General features: G+C 49.6%; 1 protein-coding gene and 1 long non-coding RNA gene across 4 annotated transcripts in view; one reads left to right on the forward strand and one right to left on the reverse strand.

Moving 5' to 3' along the window:
* Positions 1–457: 457 nt before the first annotated feature.
* The window catches only part of CHST11 (carbohydrate sulfotransferase 11), a 256129-nt gene continuing 232302 nt past the window's right edge, over positions 458–24284 (reverse strand). For 2 of the 3 annotated variants that reach the window (XM_034987692.1, XM_034987691.1), the window contains exon 3: positions 458–1739. In XM_034987692.1, coding sequence (XP_034843583.1) covers positions 885–1739 — 855 coding nt within the window. In that variant the 3' untranslated portion in view covers positions 458–884. Of the gene's footprint in view, positions 1740–15386; positions 15442–24284 lie in introns of those variants that run through there. The other variant, XM_034987693.1, reaches the window with a different exon arrangement.
* Positions 9260–17660, forward strand: LOC117998796. Its single transcript, XR_004676082.1, has 4 exons — positions 9260–9287; positions 13323–13409; positions 17037–17136; positions 17563–17660. It is a non-coding gene; the product is annotated as an uncharacterized LOC117998796 (long non-coding RNA).

Here is a 24284-nt window from a genome sequence, read left to right on the forward strand (position 1 = left end):
CCGAGACCATTGGTTTTGTTCCATGCTCTATCCGCAGGGCCTACAATTAGGCCCAGCACATAGTAGTTGCTCAATAAATACTTGTTGACTATAAAGTAACAGCCACTTCACTATTACAACTGGCACTGCCAGTTAAAAATTTCTGTAGAAAAGCCTATTTTATCAGACTGCTAATTCTGGTGGAAAAGAAAAAAAAAAAAAAACTACACTGAGCTCTTCTCCTTGGGTTAAAAAAAAGAAAAAATCAAATTTTCTTTTTTTTTCTTAGCGCAACAGACTCTTGGGTTGCTTGGAATCTGTTTGGAATCAGTCCCTTGCAAAGGTGCCTTTTTCTACTTATTTCTCACCGATTTCCAAGAAGGGTGGTATCAACGGACATCACAAGGGTCAACACACAGTTAACTCTGTGAGCGAGGAGAACATTCAACACACAGTTAACTCTGTGAGCGAGGAGAACATTCATGCCCCAGAATGAGCTTGTAGCAAGCACAGAACAAAAACACGCACTTCTTCTGCAAAGACATCAGGATCTTGCTGCCACAGAAAGAAATCTACACAGAGACCATGTTTAAATAACGATAAATAATATTAATTAGAATTTCTGGGACGCACAATCCGTGGAATTCACCAGAGCACAAGGAAACCTCTGAGGCAGTGTTGCAGGTATTCACGTCTAAGCACAAGGACACCCATCCTATTCCCCCGCAAAGACAGCCGTCCTTCCCTACTAAGGATTTTAAATAATTCTCAACCATGCTGCTCGCAGCATCATTCCCCAAAGAAATATTACTTTACAAAATAACCCAATATCCATATAATTTCTTTTGACAAATAAAAATCTTAAATTAAAAAGCACGATTCTCTCCCCTCTCCCCACGCCCCCTTTATTCCAGCTTCAGGTAGCTTGGCACTGAGTAATTGAACATTAAAAAATCGAGTTTGTAGACTTCGTACAGCTGCGTCTGGTGCTCCGAGCTGATGTTCTGGAAGAACTCTGTGGTCATCTCGTCAGTAGTTCTCGTAGACTTGGCGTAGGTGGGGAACTTCAGGTAGCTGCCCACGCCCGCCAGCCGCAGGACGTAGTTGGAGTCGTCCTCCAGCGTCTCGTACTTGCCCACGAGGTCGTAGTGGATGTGGCACGGGTGGCAGAGCGAGTGCACCGTCTGCCAGTGCTCGTTGAAGGGCTCCTCGCGCTGCGTGTGCGGGTCGACGAGGTAGGCCACGAACTCCTCGAAGCGCACGTCGTCCCCCCTGCGCAGCGCCTCCTGCGTGGCGTTCTTGCGCTGCCGCCGGATGATCTTGGTGCCGTAGCGCTTGTGGAAGGACGTGTTGTACTTCTGCGTGAACTTGTTGCGGTAGGCCGACACCAGGCGCTCGAAGGGCTCGCGCACGAACAGGAACTTCATGTAGCTTTTCAAGCGGTGGTTGATTTCCGGGATGCTGTACTGGTTCAGGGTCTTGAGGTTGGCCGCCACGTGCGCCTCGCTGGCCGGGATCTCCATGGGGTCGCTGTACTTGCCCCGCCCGGTGAGCACCATCATGAGCCGCTTCCAGTTGGTGCACGCCACCTTGGGCACGTAGCAGTAGATGAGCTCGTGGTCCTCGTCCACCACCAGGTGCTTCAGGTCGCCGGGGGTCAGCACCCGCCGCTTGCGGCTCAGGGCGCTGTTGGCGCGACAGGTGTCCGTGACCTGGTCGCGCCTCATCTGGTGCAGGACGGCGGTGTTCGAGAGCTCCAGCTGCAGAGGGGACACGAGAGGAACACGGATTCAGGGCGGGCGCGGGGGATGGGCCCCTGGGCCGCGTCCGCAACCACGGCGGCAGCGCGGTGCCCCCCACCCCCACCCCGGGCAGCGCCAGCCCACGACCGAAGTGGCGGGTCCTCCTTCCTAATTCTCCGCCCCAGCTGCCTCGACTCTTTGGGTTCTTTGTTCCACCGTGTTCCCGTTGTGGAGTCATAGTAATGATCAAGTCTGTAGCTTACGCACCACCCTCTAACTGCCTGGCATTTTACTAGTGGGCTTCGCGTCGGCTGTTTTTCTTCTCCCTGTACAACCATCTAGAAACGGGGTTGATTTAACAGTATCAAGGACCCGCCCCCGTTGCCAGGAAGCCTGCTGCCAGGCACTGGGGATGCGGCCACAAAAGATACAAGGAGGTAACTGCCCTTATGGAGCTGACCGGCTAGCTGTTAAGAAAGAGGGAACTGAGGCTCAGAGAGGTTAAGTCACCAGCTTGAGATCACACAGTGAGCAACCGACTCCGTATTCAAACTCGGGTCCTCCTGGTAACCAAGGCCGCCCACTTTGCCCTCTACCCTGAGGTCCAGCACTCCCATCTTCTTGATTGAAGGATGGGGACTCTGGCATTTGATCGATCTACTTTAAAGCAAGGGGATCCAATTTCTCTACAAGCCTATCACTGTGAACATCTGTTGCCTTGTGCGTCTTCTGGTGCCAGTGCCTTGATGTTCCCCTGGGAACCCACTTTCTTCCATTCCCAGTTAGTTCCTTTTCCCTCTCAAGCAGCTGTGCTGTGAGAATGGCAGCCTGGAGCTTGGGGACAGGGAGGAAGGCCACCATGCAGGGAGAGCTAGACTGGGAAGGGAGGGTACAAAGAGATGAGAAGACAGAGGCACGTGCTCCCCGTGACGTCACCTCAATACCTGGGTCCACACATTGCTGAGACCAGACCCCTCAACTCCTGGACTTTTGTGACCTCAGTCGGTACATTTGCTTTGGTGCATAAAGCAGTGAGAGTCTGGATTCTATCGTTTCAAACCCAAATATATGGGTATTGGCATTTACTACCCTTTTATTACCCTCAAGCTTTTCTTCTCTGCCATATTCATCCACTGATGCATCCTTTCAAACATCTGTCCAGACCTCACAGCGTACAGCACTCAGCTCAGCACCCCTGGGAGACAGAACATTCTCCTAAAGGGCTTACAGTCAAGGAGGATCAGACCAGAGAGAGCTGGCGGCCTCAGAAGGGCCCAAAGGGAAGACGTGTGTGTGCTCCTCTAAATTCTAGAAACAAAAGTTTCTCCTCACAGGCCATATCCTGGGAGCCAGTCCTTAGAGTCCACCTGGAGTAGGAAACGGCACAGCTCACCGCCCTGGTGTGCTGACAACCCTACTGTTGTTGCTTCAGGCCATGCCTCCATCTACCCTCCTGAATGCGCAAAGTGGCTCTTCCTTTAAGTATCAAGGACCTTGATATTAATTATGGTTCAAGCTATAGAGAAACTGGCGCACCACAGCTATGGAATAGCCGGTCTGGCGCTGCAGAGGACATGGTGTCCTGGTTGCCTTCCTGCCCCAAGAACACGGAGCCCGTCCACGCGCTGGTCTTTGACGTCCTCCATGGTCCCGCACCAACCTACCTTTCCAGTCCCGTTCCTACTCCTCCCCTGTTCAGAACTAAAGGGAGCTCCAGAGAAATCAATGATTCACTCTTTTCCCTTTGTTCTTTAATTAAAAAAATTTAAATCCCAATGTAATTAACATACAGCGGTATATTACAATATATATATATATATACCGTGGTGTATACAATATACCTTGTGCCGCATCTGGTGCAGGATATACAATATATTGATTTGTTTCAGATACACAGTTGTATTCAGTTGTATTCAGTATTGATTGTATTCAGTTGTATTCAGTATTGATTCAGTAATTCTATACATTACTCAGTGCTCATCATAAGCGTACCCTTGATCCCCTTCACCTATTTTACTCCCCACACTCCTCCCCTCTGGTAACCACCAGTTCTCTATATTTAGGAGTGTGTTCACCTCTTTCTTGTTTTGTTTCTTAAATCCCACATATGGGTGAAATCATATGGTATTTGTCTTTCTCTGACTTTTTTTTTTTTAAAGATTTTATTTATTTATTTGAGACAGAATGAGAGAGAGAGAAAGAGCACATGAGAGGGGGGAGGGTCAGAGGGAGAAGCAGGCTCCCCGCCGAGCAGGGAGCCCGATGCGGGACTCGATCCAGGGACTCCAGGATCATGACCTGAGCCGAAGGCAATTGCTTAACCAACTGAGCCACCCAGGCGCCCCTTTCTCTGACTTCTTTCACTTAGCATAATACCCAGTAGATCCAGCCGTGTTGTTGCAAATGGCGATATTTTATCCTTGAAAAATTCCATTGTGCGTGCGTGTGTGTGTGTATCAAACACATCTTCTTTATCCATTCGTCTATCTTTAGACACTTAGGCTGTTTCCATATCTTGGCTATTGTAAATAATGCTGCAATAAACATAGGGGTGCATGTATCTTTTTGAACTAGTGTTTTCATATTCTTTGGGTAAATACCCAGTAGTGCAATTACCAGATCATATGGTAACTCTGTTTTTAATATTTTGAGTGACTTCCACACTGTTTTCCACAATGGCTGCACCACTTTGCATTCCCACCAACAGTGCACGAGGGTTCCTTTTTCTCCACATCCTCGCCAACACTTGTTTCTTGTGCTTTTAGCAATTGACAGGTGTGAGGTGAAATGTCACTGTGGTTTTGATTTGTATTTCCCAGATGGTGAATGATGTTGAGCGTCTTTTCAAATGTCTGTTGGCCATCTGTTTGTCTTCTTTGGAGAAATGTCTGTTTATGTCTCCTGTCCATTTTTAAGTGGATTATTTGGTTTTTGTGGTGGTGTTTTATAGAAATTCTTCATGTATTTTGGATATTAACCCCTTATCGGATGTATCATTTGCAAATATCTTCTCCCATTCAGTAGGTTGTCTTTTAGTTTTGTTGTTTCCTTTGCTTACATAGCTTTTTTTTTTAAATTTTATTTTATTATGTTATGTTAGTCGCCATCACCAGTTTTCGATGCTGTGATCCACGATTCATTGTTTTCGTATAATACCCAGTGCTCCATGCAGTATGTGTCCTCCTTAATCCCCATCACTGGGCTAACCCATCCCCCCACCCCCTCCCCTCTAGAACCTTCAGTTTTTTTCTGAGTCCGTAGTCTCGCATGGTTCATCTCTTCTTCCGATTTCCGCCCCCTTCATTTTTCCCTTCCTTCTCCTAATATCCTCCATGCTATTCCTTATGTTCCACAAATAACTGAAACCATATGATAATTGACTTTCTCTGCTTGACTTATTTCACTTAGCATAATCTCCTCTAGTCCCATCCATGCTGATGTAAAGTTGGGTATTTATTTCTGATGGCTGAGTAATATTCCATTGTATATATGGACCACATCTTGTTTATCCATTCATCTGTTGAAGAGCATCTCGGCTCTTTCCACAGTTTGGCTATTGTGGACATTACTGCTATGAACATTGGGGTGCATGTGGCCCTTCTTTTCACTACATCTGTGTCAGAGCTTTTTCTTTTTTGCTGTAGTCCCAAAAGTATATTTTTGCTTTGCTTTCCCTTGCCTGAGGAGACATATCTAGAAAAAAAGTTACTACAGCTGATGTCAGAGAAATTACTGCCTGTGCTCTCTTCTAGGATTGTTATGGTTTCAGGTCTCACATTTAGGTCTTTCATCCATACTGAGTTTATTTTTGTGTATGGTGGGAGAAAGTGGTCCAGTTTCATTCTTTTGCATGTAGCTGTCCAGTTTTCCCAACACCATTTGTTGAAGAGACTGTCCTTCCCATTGCATATTCTGGCCTCCTTTGTCATAGACTAATTGAGCATATAATCATGGGCTCTCTATGTGTCTATTTTTGTGCCAGCTTTGATTATTACAGCTTTGTAGTATATCTTGAAATCTGGGATTCTGAAGCCTCCAGTTTTGTTCTTTTTCAAGATTGCTTTGGCTACTCAGGGTCTTTTGTGGTTCCATACACACTTTAGGATTGTTTGTTCTAGTTCTGTGAAAAAGTCTGTTGGTATTTTGATAGGGATTGTATTATATCTGTAGATTGCTTTGGGTAGTATGGACATTAACAATATCTGTTCTCCTAATCCCCAAGCATGAAATATCTTTCCAGTTGTTTGTCATATTTAATTTCTTTCATCAGTGTTTTATAGTTTTCAGAGTACAGGTCTTTCACTTCTTTGGTTAGGTTTATTCCTAGGTATTTTACTCTTTTTGGTGCAGTAGTAAATAGGATTGGTGTCTTAATTTCTCTTTCTGCCGCTTCATTATTAGCGTATAGAAATGCAACAGATTTCTGTATATTGATTTTATATCCTAAAACTTTACTGAATTTGTCTATCAGTTCCAGTAGTTTTTTGGTGGAGTCTTAAGGGTTTTCTATATATAGTATCATGTCATCTGCAAATAGTGACAGGTTTACTACTTCTTTACTAATGTGGATGCCTTTTATTTCCTTCTCTTGTCTGATTGCTGTGGCTGACACTTCCAGTAGTATGTTGAATCAAAGTGGTGAGAGTGGGCATCCTTGTCTTGTTCCTGATCTTAGGGGAAAAGCTCTGAGTTTTTCACCACTGAGTATGTTAGCTGTGGGTTTGTCATATACGGCCTTTAGTATGTTGAGATATATTCCTTCTAAACCTACTTTATTGGGGTTTTTATCATGAATGGATGTTGTACTTTGTCAAATGCTTTTTCTACATCTATGGAAACGATCATATATGGTTCTTATCCTTTCTATTAAACTGATGTGATGTATTATGTTGATTGATTTGCAAATATTGAATCACCCTTGCATCCTGGGAATAAATCCCATTTGATTGTGGTGAATTATTTTTTTTAATGTATTGTTGGATTTGGTTTGCTAGTATTTTGTTGAGGATTTTTGCATCTATGTTCATCAGAGATATTGGCCTGTAGTTCTCTATTTTTGTGTCTTTTTCTGGTTTTGGTTCAAAGAATCCCCTTTAACATTTCTTGTAAGGCTGGTTTAGTGGTGATGAATTTCTTTAACTTTTGTTTGGGAAACTCTTTACCTCTCCCTCTAGTCTCATGATAACCTTGCTGGGTAGAGTGTTCTTGGATGTAGTTTTTTCTTTCAGCATGTTGAATATATCATGTGACTCCCTTCTGGCCTGCAAAGTTTCTGCTGAAAAAAAAATATCAGCCTTATGAGGTTTTCCTTCTCTGTAACTGCTTTCTTTTCTCTTGCTGCTTTGAACATTCTCTCTTTATCACTACTTTTTGCCATTTTAATTACTATGTGTCTTGGTGTGGACCTCCTTGGGTTGATTTTGTTGAGATGGATCTCTGTGCCTCTTGAATCTGGATATCTGTTTCCTTCCCCAGATTAGGGAAGTTTTCAGCTATTATTTCTTCAGATAAATATTCTGACCCCCTTTTTCCCTCTTCTGGGATTCCTATAATGCAAATGTTATGCTGGATTGTATCACTGAGTTCCCTTAACCCATTCTCACTTTCTATTCTTCTTTTCTCTTTCTCCTGTTCAGCTTGACTGCTTTCCCTTATTCTGTCTCCTCCAGCTTGCTGATCTGTTCTTCTGCTTCCTCTAGTCTGCATTTATTCCCTTTAGTGTATTTTTAATCTTAGTCATTGTATTCTTCATTTTCTCTTTGTTGAGAGTCTGAGATCCTCCACTCTTAAGTCCAGTGAGTTTCTTTATGACCATTAAATTCTCTACCAGCCATATGACTGATCTCCGTTTTGTTTAGCTCTCTTGCTGTGATTTTTGTCCTGTTCTTTCATGTGGGACACATTCCTCTGTCTCCTCATTTTGTCTAACTCTCTGTGGCTGTTTCTATGGATTAGGAAAATCTCTTGCTCTCGAAAGTAGTGGCCTTATGAAGAAGAGGTCCTGTAGTGCCCTGCAGTGCGATGCTCCCTGTTCACCAGACCCTGGCACTTCGGGCGGGGGTGGGGGGTCTCCTGTGTGTACTGCACATGCCTTACTATTGTGGCTGAGCCACTTTGCCTCCAGTGCATTCATCTGCAATGGCTCTCTTGATCTGCTGTGGGCAGGGTTTGGTCCCTGTGGTGGTAGTGGGCCAGTCTGGGGCTGCCTTGGGCGTGAGCTGGGTCAGACCAGGCATTTGCCGGAGTTCCAGTAGCACCAAACTGCAGGGACTCTCCTTGTGTTGTCCCTTGAGAAGCGTTCGTTGGTGGGCAAAGCCTGTGGACCAATGTTGCTCCCCCCCCCCCCCCCCCCCCCCCCCGCCCATTGCTGGGGCTGCAGTCAGACTGGCACGTGTGGTTATCATCTCCTCGCCACAGGGAAGGAGGCACTTTGGAGCGATGCTGGTTCCTGTCGGGGCTGCTTGCACACTGCCAGGCTTGTGGCACCACTGTGGATGGACTCCTGCTGATGCTGGGTTGGACAGGACAGGCCAGCAGGAGAACGTGGGGCTGGGGCACTGTTAGCAAGCTACGTCGAGAGTGTTCATGCTTCACTGGTTCCTGCAGATGTCCATGCATCTAAGCCAGGGGGCAGGGAGGGAAATAGTGCCTGCCAGCTCTTTTGTTTTTGGAGAAGTCTCCTAAAGATCCCTGCCTCTCCAGCACACACCCTGAGATTACTAAACATATTTGTATATTTACTGCCTTCCTGTATACCCCAGGTGTTTTTTAAAGCTGCTGGTTCTATGCTATATCTCAGCAGGGTTGTTTGTTATATGTCTCTTTAAGGGGTTGGGGAGGCCTCAGTTTCTTATCACCCTCTGGCTCTCCTAGAGCTGAGCCTGCTATTTTTTAAAGTTCTAAGTGTTAAGCCCCAATGATTGTAAGAACTCATGGAGCTAAGTCCCTCTGGTTTTCAAAGTCAAATGTTATTGGGGTTTGTCTTCCCAATGCAGGTCCCCTGTGCCTGGGGAGCCCGTGTGGGGTCTGCTCCTCTCCCTTTTCTGTGTTTGCAGTGTCCTTCCCTCCCATGGACAGTGTCCCAGATCAATTTGGTTCCTGACCATATCTCCGCCCTTCCCACCATTTTTGATGTGGCCTCTTTTCTACCTTTAGCTGTGGGGAGTCTGTTCTGCCAATCTTTGGGTCATTTTCTGGGTTATTTACACTGACTGTGGGTGTCATCTAGGTATATCCGTGGGACAAGGTGAGCCTAAGATCCCTATCACCACTTGAAATTTCCACACTCAAGGGAATGAAGCAAACCAAGACCATGCTAATTCTAATGAGAATTCCATGTGTGAAGAGTAAGGAGATTCTCTCACTACTTTTAGCCTCACAAACTACCAGAAAGAGCAGAGGGATCATTAGTGCTCTCCTGATAGACATTCCCCTTTGCGATGCTACACTGTCACTCTTCCCATCAAGAAGCAGAGTCTCCTCCTCCAGCTCCATGACTCCACCCCACTGGGAGTTGCTGACTAGTCGAATGTGGTGGAAGCAATGATGAGCAAGGTCTGGGGCCAGGTATGAAACTTTGTAGTTCCTACACTTTGTTCTCCTGAAGGGCTGCCTTTCATAGCACAATGGCATAAGGTTCTCCCTGTCCAACAGAAGTGCCATTTAGTGTGGACTTTGTCTTCCCATGGCTGTGTCTTCAGTGCTTAAAAAAGTGCCACTCACATAGCAGATGCTCAATAATCTCTTTAGGGAAATGTGATATGAAAGCAGGAAGGTCCCTGTGTAGCAAATGAAACTTCCCAAATGTTCATGGATGCCAGAACATTCCTTAATAAAGGTTGTACTAGGATGAATACTGTCCCCCCCCCCCCCCCCCCCCCGCAAAATTCATGTTCACCTGGAACCTCAGAATGGGACCTTACTTGGAAATAGGTATTTTACAGATGCAATTAGTTGAGGTCATATATTAGGGTGGGCTCTAATCCAAAGATTGGTGTCCTAATTAGAAGAGAAAACAGAGACTCTGAGACAGAGAGAAGGCCATGTGATGACAGAGGTAGAGGTTGGAGTGATGCATCTACCAACTACAAGATGCCAAAGACTGTCAGCACCATCCAAAAGCCGGCAAGAGGCAAGAAGGGTCTACCCGGTAGCCCTAGGAGATGAATACAAGAACCAAGGCTTCAGTCAATAACTTTGAGCAAATTGATACAGAGTATTAATGTATAAGAGAAGATTAGCATTATGTAAGAGGATAGTTTTACATAGCAAAATAAGGAAAGGGCCTTAGAGCACTAATAAGAGAGAGGATGAGATTTGAAAATAGACGATCTGGGCTTGATCTCCTTTGGGCAAGACCATTAACCTTCTGAGCCTCTGTTCTCTAGGCTGCAAAATGGGGATACTACCACCTCCTCTGCAGGGATGTCAGTTAAATCAATCAAATCAGGTATGGGTTCAGCATTTGGAAAATAAGATCAAGTCTAGTGCAGGATTTGGACAAGGTATGGTACGAGGAGGGCAGTTAATATGTAGGCGTTTTTGTTTTTTTTTTTATGAAAGAAGAAAAAGAAACCCAAAAGAGAGGGCCAGGAATCCCAAAGATAATTTTCACCAGCCCTATAATTTTGTTGCAGGCAGTTCTAAGTCATGGAAGTCAATTAATATTTTGAATATGAAAAGTCCTGACCTGCATTTCCTGACTTTTAAAAAAAATTTTTATTTAAGTTCAATTTAGTTAACATAGTTTCAGAGGTAGAGTTTAGTGATTCGTCAGTTGCATGTAACACCCAGTGCTCATCACATCATGTGCCCTCCTTAATGCCCATCATCAGGTTACCCCATCCCCCCCCAACCACCTCCCCTCCAGCAACCCTCGGTTTGTTTCCCATTTCCTAACTTCTTAGCAGATAGTATTCATCACCTTAAGAGGAGCATTCATACCATTCAAATAACAACAACAACAACAAACTATCCAAAAGGAAATGGAAGGACTAGGAAGGAGAAAAGACCCATCAGTTTTGCCTGTTCAAATCTCTTTAGACTCTTTTGAAGGCAATAAATCACTAAATGAGCAGAGAAACCAAGGGATCTCCCCCAGTTTTTTTTTTCCCTAGCTCTTTTCAGTTGTAGACAATTCTCTGGCCCCCTGAATCTCCAGGGAGGTAGCATGTCAGTTAATATCGCATTCAGGACCACAAAGCCATGAGAAATGGAAACGATACCAAGGTGTCATTTTACGTCCAGTTGCAGAGACAAAATTAACTCAATGGGGCTTTGAAATGTGGTATTTGAGGTTTCTTTCTCTTTCCATTTCCTTTTCCTCCATGACAGTTTAGGTGACAAATGGTGCACTTGCTGCAACGAGGTATGGCCAGTGCCCCTCGGGAGGGTTTGGGGCACAGGTCAAGAGACTAAGCACATTCTCAAATGTAAGTCATATCCAGTCTCCCTTGCAGGGGAAGAAATTCACCTGGCCCTCTAGTGTTCAATTTTTTCAAATTTCAATTCAAATTTCAATTTCAAATTGTTTGTTTTTTTACCTTACAATAATTTTAGGGGCCCCTGGGTGGCTCAGTCAGTTAAGCATCTGACTCTTGATTTCAGCTCAGGTCATGACCTCAGGGTGGTGAGATCTCAGTGGGGAGTCTGCTTCTCTCCTTCTCCCTCTCCCTCTGCCCCATCATGGCCAAGATGATGCAGGAGAGATTCCTGATGGCAGCCCGGCCAGTTCCAGATCTCTCCATGCTTATTAGGACCAACAGCATGTGAGAAATTGTGATCAGGTAGATGGTGACTTCTAACCTTAAAAAATGCAAATCTGGTCAGGTCACTTCCACACTTGCCTCCAAGCAGGGGGCAGCTAACAGGTTCCCTGAGTATCAGTTAGGGAACTCTCCAAGGGGAAGACAAGGGACTGATGAGGACTCACTGATGAAGAACAGTTTGGTCCTTCGTCACTGAAAGAGAACATCTGTCTTTATCAGGGGATCTGATAATTGTCTGAGCGGGGAGATCAGTCTCTTTCCTCTTTCACTCCCTTTCTCTCTCCACTTCTTTAAGAGAACACAACAAAGGACAACATTGAAAGAGGAAAAAGCAAATATGCTAACTATGAGGGCCATGATTAAGAACCTCATTTAGTTGTGGGCTTCCTAGTAGCAGGGACAAAACGGAAATGTGATTAAATCTCCTTGCTTTTGTTCTGAGTCATTCCAGTTACTTGGAGTGGAAAATGTACCAGATTTTAAAGGACTCAAATTTCAGTGGAGGAGGGAGATTCTTGGAATCAGTTGGCTCATGCCGGAGTATTCGGAGGGCCACTTTCTTCTACTGACAGAATGCTAGTATTACCACTCTACACCTTAGAATCAGCCCTCCTCTGACCTCATTTATACTTTTGGGAGATCAAAGGAAGAGGAAGGGAGTCTGGGCTGAGAGCGGAGGCGGGTCTAGGAGCACCTCATGCCTATCAACGGCTTCAGAATTTGCAGGACACTTTAACGTACACCGTCCCATTTAAGGAACACACTGGAACTTCTCTAGAGCCTAGTAAAAGAGGTTTATATTTTGGCAGACTAGCTGTACTTCCAATCATGTGACATCTTTTGGGGGGGCTACCACCACGTATTGAGAACACTCATGTTAGTGGTTCCCAACCTTTAGCATGCATGGGAGTCACCTGGAGGTGACTGTTAAAACACAGTTTGCTGGGCTGCACCTCCAGTTTCTGATTCAGTAGATCAGGGACAGGGCCTGAGACTGCATTTCTAGCAAGTTCCCAGGCATGTTAGTTTGCTCGGGCTGCCACAACAAAATACCCGAGACTGGGTGGCTTAATTAAGAAATTAATTAAGAAAATTTCTCACAGTTTTGGGAGGCAGGGGTGATTTCCTCTGAGGTCTCCCTTTTTGGCTTGCAGACCTTCTCGCTGCCTCCTCACGTGGATGCCCTCTGTGCGCGTTTGCCTCTGGTGTCCCTTCCTCGTCTTGTGAGGACACCAGTTCTATTGGATTAGAACCCACCCTAATGGCCTCATTTTAATATAATCACCTCTTTAAAGGCCCTCGCTTCAAACACGGTTACATTCTGATTTCAACATGTGAATTTGGGGTGGGGTGGGGTGGGGGACACCAGCCCATAACACAGGTGCTGCTGATGCTGCTGGTCCAGGGACCACACTTTGAGAACCATAGGGTTCTATTATGAGGAACTCACCAACTCACAGCTACCCTCAAACTCAGGACACAGATCCCAGGTTCCTCGTCTGCTGCCAAGAGGCTCCTGGACCCACCTCCGCTCTCAGCCCGGACCGCCTTCATCTTCCTTTGATCTCCCAAAAGTATAAATTAGGTCAGAGGAGGGCTGATTCTAAGAAGTCGTGAACATGGCTAGTGGCTCTGGGCTGTGTCCTGCATTCTCATTTAGATGTCTATTTTTAATGTGGACGGTTAAAAAAGGCATCTATAATTAGTTTAAGTACCAAATTGAGGGACTGTTTGAAAAAGTCTTTAAAACTTCACGATGTTTCATCTTAAAAGAAAGAAAAACTGGTTTCTTTTAAATTAAAACATCTTCCGTGGTGTTTACAATTTCTTTCAGACACAAGAACCCAACGGGAAGGAGCAGCTGTTCCGTTTTGCTGCCCTGGTGGGGAAGACGCAGAGAAACGGAAACCCGGAGGAAAAGGTAAATTCGCAGGCCTCAGGTGAGGGGGGTCTGGTGCAATCCGCCATTAACAACTGTTAGCTTGGGCCTGGGCTCAGTTTCTCCACTTGAAAATCCTAATACAAGACCCCTCCCGACAACTCGGCTGCACCTGCCATCATCCTGCCGAGTTGAGAACCGGAGGAGAGAGAAACCCAATGATCTGATTCCCTGTGATTCTACCACATTTCTTTCTGGCAGAGAAATTCCTGAACGTTGCTCACAAAAAGGGCTCGTCTGCAGGGATCACTGAAGGATCCACATCCACAGCGAACGAGGGGTGCACACAGATCCTAGCGACCATTTGTGGAGCATTTACTATATGCCACGCACCATTAATCCTCACGCTCTAGCAGATAGGTATCCTCCTAGTCCCAACTTATGGATGGAGGAAACTGAGGCACAGGGGGAAGAAGTCACTTGCTCAAGATCAGGGAGCTAGGAACTGGGGCTGTGCTCTGAGACTTTGCACTGTGTGGCCTCCCAGGGTCCACACATCCCCCATTGGAGTTACCATCTCGAGGGTAGAGATGCTGGAGCTAAGGGTCTCTCCCCTGACAGCTCACTGGGATCACAGCAGGGGTTCTAAACACCTCTGAGTCCTGCCCCCCGCACCCCAAGATCTGATGTAATTGCTCTGAGTGCGGCCAGCTCCCAGGGCATTCTAAAGCTGCCCGGGGCTGGGGGGTGTGGGGGGGGCATTGCCCTGTAGGCTCCAATGCCACCAGCTATAAATTAATGCACGTATGGGACCCAAGCAATGCCTCAGCGTGATCCTGGGCAAAATACATTTTCCTAGTCCTCGGATTTAAGGTTAAGGGGCTTACTGTTCATTCAGCAGGGCCAGAGGTCAAAGGTCTAGAAGGCCACAGTTCTCAAACATGTTTGGATGCATCCTTAGAATGCCACTTAGCATTCCACTAGGAATTATACAATGCTTAAACGCTTTTATGTTTAGAAAAGAAAGGAGAGAAATACTGAACCTCTAAAGAAACAATCTGGTCTGAATCTGTCACAAAACCTAAAGGGTTTAACGGTGCCAGGAAATCGGTTGCTTAGGATTTGTCCTTGTCACTGAGGAAGCACAGGATTTTTGATTACAAAGACTCAAGGTCTGTAGGAGATTTTCCTACCTTTCCGATGCAGAAGGAAGAGGTGCACAGATGGGAAGCCTTTTGAGCTCTGGCAGATAAGGTAGAAGTGCAGGAGACCCTGGGTGCCCGAGGGCCCAGTACTCACCTCCAGAAGCAGAAGCCCAGCCAGGCTCAGTTGACAAGGCCACAGGGAGCTAAGGGCTCTGAGGGGATTTTAACCTCCAGGGCTTGGTGGGCAGAAACAAGCAAGCAGAGGTTTCAGGCTAATGGTTAAATTACTTGTTTTGTAGGCAGGGTTTAAATTTGTGACCCGGATTAGGGTCACAAACTCAAAATGCCCCCCAGAGCCAGCCAGAAGTCCCTGGGCCGCTGAAAGTAAGTGATGCCTCTTAAATCTGGCTCCTGTTGCCAGGAGGGAATGGGAACCTGGTCTTTCAAGATGTTTCCATTTCTCAAGAAGAGCCAGAAAACCAGATTTTATGTGAAATCTTGGCATTCTTAAATGTTAGCTACAATGAAAAAAATTCTCTTAATACGTGGGCCAAACCATGCTTGTTTGGGCTGGGTTTGTTACGGGCCACCAGCTGGCGCCCTCAGCCAGGCATCTGGGGACGCTAGGGCTCGTAAGGAGGTGAGGTGCCCTTCTTGGGGCAGGCTGTTCGAGGCAGCACCCCCCTTGCCCCAGCGGCTCCAGCTCAGTTAACGGAACCTGGAAGCAGGTGAGGTGGGGGAGAAAGCCCAAGTGGAAGCGGCCGGACTGCAGGCATCCCAGAGAGCAATTAGGAAAGTTCCCAATCAGAAGAGTTGTTAAGAGAAACCACTGGAACCCTCAGCTCTCCCGTCCCCTTTCCCGGTTAGTGCTCACCCACATCCTTCGGATGCTCTTATCCCAGGGTCCTTATTCGGTGTGGCTCTCCCTTCCAGAAGGCAAGCTCTGGGAGGCCGGGTAGCTTTCACTTTTTTTTGTTTACTCCTGTATCCCCAAGCGCCTGGCCCGTACCGGACACTCAAAGCTGTGTCGAATGAATGACGTGGGGATGGCAGGGACTTTAAAGGCCACAGAATGGCTGATGCAGCTGCAGGGGCTTCCTGGTGCCTAAACCTGCAGCCCCACCTCATCTTCCCACAGAGATTTCTGGCACAGACCCTGCAGCTACAGCGCTGGGACTCTGGGCGCTGGCTGGAAACACTGCGGAGAGCTGCGACAGCCTTTGCGAGCGGCTCTTTCCACCCATCTGGGGAGGCCAGGAAGCAGGACGAGGGAAATCGTGCCAGAGGCTGCTGGAGCCAAGGGCTGCCCTGGGAAGGCCTGGCCTGGGGCGCGTGCTGCTAGGGCCCCCTTTCAGCCAGGCCAGGTGCGGCTGCAGGGGCTGCATTTCCGGTTTAGATCAGCTGTTTGGGCTTCCGGAGGCCCGGGCAGGGTGCGGAGGGGCGCAGGAATAGGGATGGGGCTGCTGCCAAGCTGGACCGGCTTCCCATGAATGGTAGCCAGGAACAGGGACAATGGTGAAGGGACGTGGCCCCCACCCGGCTTGGGAGGCTGGGTTTCCTGGGAAATCAGAAGTCAGCGGGCACGTGTAATGTGCACCTGCCAACGGACGCTTTGGGGCCCTCGGAAGTCACTGCTGGCCGGGGGGAGCAGGGAGGAAGCTTCCAAGGCACAGCTTCGAATGGCTCGAACGGTCTCCCAGCCAAGGTGCTGACAGCAGTCCTCCCAGAGGGGCCTCCCAGGGGGCGACGTTCTTCCAGGGCAGGGGCCTGGGAAGCCCCAGCTTCTCTTTCTGGTCTCTCCCTCCTTGGACCAACTGGCTTCACTGGTTCCCTTCCTAGACTCACCAGAATGTTCAACTACTCCTGTTTTGCCCAAATCACTCGATTCCTTCAGGTCTTGGTTTTCCCATCTATAAAACGGGGACAATCGTGGCTACGTCTCAGAGTGGTTCTAAGGATTCAGTGAGTGCCCACACAGAAAGCACCTGGCATGGGGCCACGCACAGAGCAGGCCCTCGGTCAACAGCCCTGTGCTTTATCATTATAACATATCCTATCACAGAGGGTTGCTTCCTAAGTGGCCAGCAGGACGGCGAGCCTATCACTCTTAACAGCAGCTCTTAATCCTTAGTGTACGTAAGGGCCATGGGGGGGGGGGGGTCCATGGTGGTCCTGAGAGATTCTGACTCAGAGGGTAGGGCTGTCCTGGTGTGCCCGCCCTTGACCGTCGTCCTGTGGGAATTCGATAAGCCACATCCAAGGACGGCGGTCCTGCGTTCCGTTTTGAGCACTGCCGACTGAGCGTTGCTTTTATGCGAGTGGGTTCCACACATTAGTCATCTGAGCAAAAGAGCGGGCTCACGGCCGTTCAGTGTCGCGGACACAGGACCTGGACAGCCGCCCATGGAGGCACCTTGGGTTGGCAGCTGGTAAGCAAACTGCAGGTCTGAAGAGGAATTGCCTCGCTAGACAGAGATCCCCTGTCAGTATGTACTAACAGACTACAGTATGCTTGGGATTGCAGAGGAAGTGAACTCTGGATTGACAGACACCCAACAAGGCTGATGTATTTCCCAATCAAGTAGCACGGTTCAACAATATCCCAGTTCCTCGTTGTGGAAAAGGTATGCACGAGCCACTCGGTGGGGCCTTCATGTCTGCATGTTGTCTGTCTCCTGGAGACGGGAAGGCTGGCCTTCCCCAAAGTGGGGAGGTTGAGCCAGCGCTGCAGAGGGGCCCCCAGAGCCCTCCTCCCCTCCACAGTCACCAACAGACCTGGGGCCCCCGAGGAGCTGCTTCCATCACCCTCACCTGGTCCCCTTAGCTTCAAGCTGCTCCATCCTAATCACAGTCACAGTGCCCCGAACGACGTGAGTTCAACTTTGCCCCCTCCCAGGGCGCTGGCACAGCCCCTGGCTAACTGGGTATCCCAAGTGCCACTCAGTGCCCAACACGTGCAGGACTTAGAGACGGTGAGTTTTGTGCTAACACCTTAAAGCCTTTCCAGTACTAAGATTTTCTGTCACTTCACTGCCTCTCCCTCTTTTAAGGATGGCCCATTTGGGATCATGGAAGCATAACAGGGAGGCCGTTACAGCGCCACGGGACAGACGTGTCTACGTTCACCAGCTGTGTGCTGAGAAGCCTACGCACCTGGGCTGCTTTTTAGGTCGTGTCTGGGAACACACACACAACAGAGCCACCACACAGGACAGCATGGATCTTGACCCGGGCCCGCAGGTGAATAAGACATCCTCAAGTTAATGACCTCACAGGTACGAACACCCTTCTGTTTGGAGAGCTTTGGAGTGACTTCACACCCCCAGAGTCCCGGGGACACAGAGCTTCAGAGCTGGAAAATACCTTGGTGAACAACTGATACCACGTTCTGATTTTCAGACAGCAACACTGAGGCCCAGAGATGGGAACTCATCAACCCCCTCCCAGGGGGTGGTGGAGCTAAGACGCCAGAGAAAAGAGGCTTCTTCTCATTCCATCCACCCACAGCCCTTGCTGGTGGCACAGGGACGGATTCGGAGACGCAGAGAGGGGTGGGCCAGCCCAAGGGCCATCTCCGAGGTGCCAAAACATCTCCATGAGGCGTGAAAAGTATCCCTGCTACCTTCCACCAACCTAAGAGGAGGATATTATTCCACGTGGGGTCATGATCAGTGGCAATCCAGAAACCAAATAGGAGCCAGTGACCTCTTATTACCCAAGATAGGAAACAGGGCAAAGTCTTCCCCCCTGGGCTGGCTTGATTTGGGAAAGCGTTAAAGAAAAGCAAAAGCAACAGGTGGGCGAAGTCTTGACCATCAAAACACAAAAAGCAATGACTCTGCGCCAGTGGAAGGAAATGAATGGATCAATTTCAGGACAGGATTTTTATAGAAAAATCAGTGCCTCCCTGATCCCATTACATGAGCACCGAACAAATATCGAGAGCATTTGGTTTCTCACCCTGCACAGAAAGTCTGGGATTCTGCGAAGCTGACCTGACACAGGGGTTGAGTCAGGCAGACACATCTGGACACAAATCCTGGCAATGCCCCTGTCTAGCCACATGACCTGGGGGCAGGCCTTTCTACCCCTCCCAGCCTTGGTTTCCTTATCTGTAAAGTGGGGATTGATAGACGCACCTACCCAACAGTCTGTTGTGAACTTTAAAGGGATAAAGTTTGCAAAGAACTATCAGCAGCCCCTCAGCTGCTCTAAATGTGCATGCAGTTAATATTCAAAGTTAAAAGGTCTTCTCCATGAAAAAACCCCCACAGAGGTCTTCTTGACGTTGTAGCTGTTTCTGTGGAGTGGCAGCGTGGTTCAGAACACAGATTCTACCTCCAGACAGCCTAGAGTGAAAATCTGGCCCCACCACCCACTGGCTGTGGAACTTGGGCAAGTTACTTAACATGGGCCTCAGTATTCTCATCTGTAAAATGGGGCTTATGACAGCACCGACCTTCTAAGATTGTAAGTGATGGTGGTAATAGCTTCCTGAACGCAGAACGTCCTGGAGGTACACAGGTGACTGTCCCTGAGGCCTCACTTGTCTTATAACCTTGTATATGAAACGAGGAGGAAGTAGCCCATATTCCCCTTCCCTGACTAGAGCTCTGCCTGGACGTGCCAACAAGGAGGGAGAATGGCTGATGTCCCTTGTCATTCCCTTTCCCTGTCTCCCACAGGTGAAGGCCCAATAGTGGTGAGGTCAGGGCAGAGGAGGACAGAAGGCTCAGGCCTGCATGTGCCCACACTGCTGGCCCAGACTCCTGAGCGGTGTGGGAAAGGGCCCTGATGCCCTGACCGCCGGCAGGCACGTGGTGGCTTCCCTAGCCTGCAGCAGACCCAGCCGACACCCTGCAGGTCCCGCCTGGCCCATCACTGGGCTCTGGGTTGGTCAGCTCACCCCCTGCCACTGCCCAGCAGGTCGCTGACCTCCTGGCCCTACTGTCCATCCCCTGGAGGGACACCTCAACCTGGTAGCCACCCCATACTTGCCTCAGCCCATCAGCTGGCCCCGGGTAAACCACCAGGCCCTGGGCTGCAGCTCTGGAGGGGGCCCGCTGGGAAGCAAGATAAGGTTTGTCTTCAGGGATGCATCTCACATTCTAACAGGGCACACAGACGAGGAAAGGAAAAAATCCTAATGCCGCGTGGCAGCTGACAAGAGCTACCCCAGGGATGAGGAGTATGCTGGTGTCAGACGCCCGGATCTAGCACCTACTACCTGGAGCCCTGAGGTTTCCCAAGCCTCTGTTTCCCCAGCTGTGAAATGGGCTCAACAGCAGCCCCTGCCTCAAAGGTTGGAGAAAAAGACCAGACGCGGAGTTACGTCTGCCTCGGCCCATAAATGCTCAGGAACGTCTCACAAAGCGGGTGTGGGGATGAAGGGGCATAGACAGCGCAAGCAGTGCCCTTTCCTTGGCAGAGAATGGTGTCCCTGAGGAAGGAATGTTCCCGAGAGGCTGGAGAGAGAAGAAGCTGAGAGCTGGGCCAAAGGAAGGCCTTGTAGGCGGGGGGCGGGGTGGGGACCGAGGCCGGGCCCCTCCGCTCTGGGTCCCGGAAGCCGGAGGCTCCGTCCCGCTCCACTGCTGTCCCTGCATGGGCTGGGGGCCTGCAAGGATGGGGACGGGTCAACTCACTGAAGCTGGACAAGCCTGTGGGGCCCGCAGGAGGCTGTGGCGCACCCCCCCCCCCCCCCAGGCCTTCCAGAAAGGAAGCTCCACAGACATGACGGCCCTGCCGGAGCGAGGGGGCCACTGGGAATCTTTTTATACACTAAGTGTTATTCTCTGAGCCAAGGCAACGAACAGATGCAGAACAAGAAGTGGGGTCAGGGTCTGAGGGGGGCTGACTTCCATGAATGAGTCTACTTCCTGTGGCGGGGAACCCTTCAACTCCAGGAACAAAGTAACCTGGTGACAGCTGGGACACCCAGGCCGACCACAGGGCCTTCACTGGAGAGAACCCAAGCACTCCCCTCCCGCAGGGCCCCTTTCACTTCCCCTGCTCAGCGCATCCTCCTGGCCTGGCCCTGGGGGCACAAGCACATGGCCAGGAGACCACCCTCCTCTATTTCTGTTTTCTTTAGAAAGACATAAAAACTATAGTCGCTCAAGAGAGGCAGGAATACCTCCGCCCTTGCGTTTTTCTGGACTGGCCTGAGGAAAGTGCTGGGCAAAGGGTCAGTGTGGGGTCTGGAGTGACCCGGAATGACCCAGAAAACTATTAATTCACCTGCAGGCTCAGGTGGAAGGAGGAAGCAAAGCAGATGTTGCGTTTATGGAGGGCAACACAGAGGGAGTGCTGGTCACGTGGCAGCCGAGGTGCTGGGCCCAGTGAGGGGGTCAGACATGGCGGCAGGAGAGGGGCAGACCGGGAAGGCCCAGGCCGGGAGAAGAGGGCCCCCTGTGGCGGTGGACTCCCGCTTCTTCCCTGGGGACACGGGGACCTCTCCATCTTTCAATGAGGTCACGGATACTCAACCACCCCAGGTCTGGGAATTGCTCAAAGTATAGCCTGTGTGGGCTTCCTCTGAGCACCCTCCACCGGAAGCCGGGTGCTCCGTGACTGGAGCGTGGCTGCTGCCTGGGGGCCACACGGGGAGCGCCGGTGGGAGCTCAGCAATGGGACGGGGGTGCCTCTGAGTGCCAGGCATCCTGCTGAGCAGCTGGTAGCCACCATCTGTTAAACCCCACGATAACCTGAGAAGCATCACCCACTTTACAGATGAGTAAACTGAGGTTCAGACTTCTCAAACACCTCTCAACCTTGTAAGTGGCGGGGCACAGAGTTGACCCTGGCAGTCCAAGTCTGGAGCATGGGTCTGCAGCCCAAGCCAGTGACCCCCAGGCAGACTGCCTCTGTGACCTCAGCCACTCCCACTGGGAACGGCCAGGAGCACCCAGGCCGACCCACAGCCCAGATCTACCTCGAAGGGGCAGGCACGGCTTCCGGGTGCAGGAAAGATGCTCGGGCGATTAGTATTGAACTAAATAAACCCTCAGGAAGGAAGCTCTGATTGAACGGTCTTCCCCAGGCTGCGAAGAAAGTAGATCTTAAAAGTTCTCACCACCAGGGGAAGAAAATGTCCAACTGTGTGCTAAGGGGTGTTAAGTCGACTTAGGATGGTGATCACTTCTCAATCTATGCAAGTGTCGAATCAGGCTGTCTATCCGAAACGAATGTTCTATGTCCATTATAGCTCAACTAAAACAATAAATTCCCTTCCCGAAGTTCCGATGGAGGTTTAATTGGTTAGTCAGCATAGCCCATAAAGATCATCTATACGTGCTGTTAGGGGAAATGACATTTTCTTCTCAACGATACCACTCGTTTCAATTCTCGGAGCCACAGGGCATGGTTTTGCCTTCTTGTCCCTGAGGCCATGTTCTGTTTCCATCAAGGTCTGCGAGGATACCTCACGGCGGAGGGACGCATTTCTCCTTGGCTTTCATGAATTGGATTTTCCGGGTGGTTTACACTGCCTTCTAGCACATCTACAGGTCTGTTTGGGGGCCTTGAAGGGACCCAAAGGACCCGTGTCTTCCATGGGTACCTGGGAGGAGCTCAGAACTGAACCAGCATCTCAAAGGGCTGCTCGCTGAAGCCCCCACTCAACCAGCTGAGGGCAAAGCGAAGCCTTCGCTGGGCGCATGGCCATCCACACGGGCTTCCCGAGACGCCCTCGCCGCGGGGCCTGGCCCCCTGCCCACCCTGCTGCTCCAGGCTCTGCCACAGCTCAGTCAGCCTGAGTGCTCCTCAGTCAGGCCAGAATCCAGAAGGGCGGGGCATTTTCTCAGAGTTTTATAGAAACTTCTAACCAGAAACATCTGGAAATACATGGGACAGAGTTGGATGCCTCAGGGCTGAGCTCCAGCTCGGCCAGGCTGGGCATTCGCCCTAGAAGCTTGAGTCACTGGCCTCTTTCCCAGCAGCCTCCTCTGTAAAACGGCCCTCCCTCCTCCTCTCCCTTCCACTGAACACGGCACACTCATTTCATTCTCGAGGTGGTTGAATTTCCTGTCCCTTCCTTGGTCATCAGCCTGTAAGGTCCCAGAGGAATCTCAAACTTAAAATATCTGAAAATGAGCTGTCAGCCATCTCTTTCCATGTCCTCACTTGTGGGAATGGCACCACTGTGTGCCCAGGTCACCTCTCCCCACAAGCCACATAGGCTCTAGTCTGGCCTGCTCCTGGAGTTTCCAGGCCCGGGTCCCCTCCAGAGCAGACAGTCCCTCTACACACAACTTTGACTCCATTGTTCCTATGCTTTTAGCCCCTAGTGAGTCTCCACTGCCTTCTGCGGGGTTTCAGACTCCTGAGCCTGAACTCAAGACCTGCATGCCCGGCCCCATCTCTTAGCAGCCCTGGCCCCACAGGAGGCATACCGGGCCACAGGGGTTTCTCCAAGGAGTGCTGTGTTTTCTGGCTTCGGCGGGGGGGGGGGGGGCGGGGGGGTTCAGTCCTGCTAGGTGGGCAGGCTCAGGTGTGCAGGACTGGGCACCATGGAGCTCACCGGGTTTGAAGATGCCCCCACCATCAGGTAAGGCCCCTTCTTGACATCCATAGTCCCGGTGTTACTTCCTCCCACAAAGGCTTTATAAACTTTCCCTTCCTTTCATTCCATGGGGAAATCTCGGGTTTGGAGATCTTTTCCCTGGGGGATCTGGACATCTTCCGTCAAGCAAAAATCAACGTCTGGCCTCCTGCCCTCTACACGATGTGTAGGATGCTTCTCACCAACACTGTCTTCCAGTTAAAGAGCCCAATGGCAGCACAGCATTGTGGAAAGGGCATATTTTCTGGAGCCGAGGGGCACGGGTCGGGTGGGCATCCCAGCTCTGTGACTTTGGACAAGTCCCTTAACTGGCCTGGGCCTCGGTTCACTCATCTCTAATAGGACTGGTAACACCTACCACACAAAAGTGCACAGTGAGGATTCAACTAGATGATCCACGTCACGTTCAAAGCACAAGGCTGATGCCTTCTTTGTGGATTGTGTCCAGAAAGAAGTGCTTAAAAAATACTTAAGAGATGCTTAGCTCCAGAGCGAAAGAAAGATTCTAATTCCTTTTGTCGCTGCTAAATAAATCACCATGTGTCTTGCCATCTGGTCTCATAAGTGATTAGCAAGCTGGGAAGGAGGGTCCCAATGAGACTCCGGAGGCTGAGGGTATTGATAGATGACGTCACCTGCCCCGATTCAGCAAATGACCCAGCGACACCTGTATGAGTGGGATTGAAATGGCTGAGCTCAGGTTTTGATCCAGCCACTGTGACCTGAGGGACACTGGGACCAGGCAATTTCAGCCGCTAAATACCAACAGGTACTTTATCATCTAGTCCTGTGAGTGACGGCACTCTTGCCCATCACCCACCCTGGAGTCTTTCCCATCCCTGACCCCTGGGAGGGGGGCTGGAGAAGGGAAAAGAGACTAGGGAAGACTCAGAGATCAGGCAAGAAGCTTGATTTTACATGTGAAAGCTGGGTTTTTGAAAAGTAAGTGAAAGTCCAATGATTTGGTTTCCAGGCCACACACAAGTGCCCCTGGGGTTGAAACAGCCATTAAAACATGCCAGGACCTGGTTACGTGCTGGGGAGGTACTTAGAGTTACCATAGCTTTCCACCTTTCCATAGTGGTCATGTGTGTAGAAAAGCCCGGCCGGCTTCTGGCACAGGGGCCAGATCAGGACATGCTTCTGGAGCAGCCTGGTCCACACTGCTGGGACTCACGGACGCCGGGGACACAGCCCAGTCCACACCACTAG

The sequence above is a fragment of the Mirounga leonina genome, unplaced genomic scaffold (genome assembly GCF_011800145.1).
Source record: "Mirounga leonina isolate KUSES-001 unplaced genomic scaffold, KU_Mleo_1.0 Mir_418, whole genome shotgun sequence".
NCBI lineage: Eukaryota > Metazoa > Chordata > Mammalia > Carnivora > Phocidae > Mirounga > Mirounga leonina.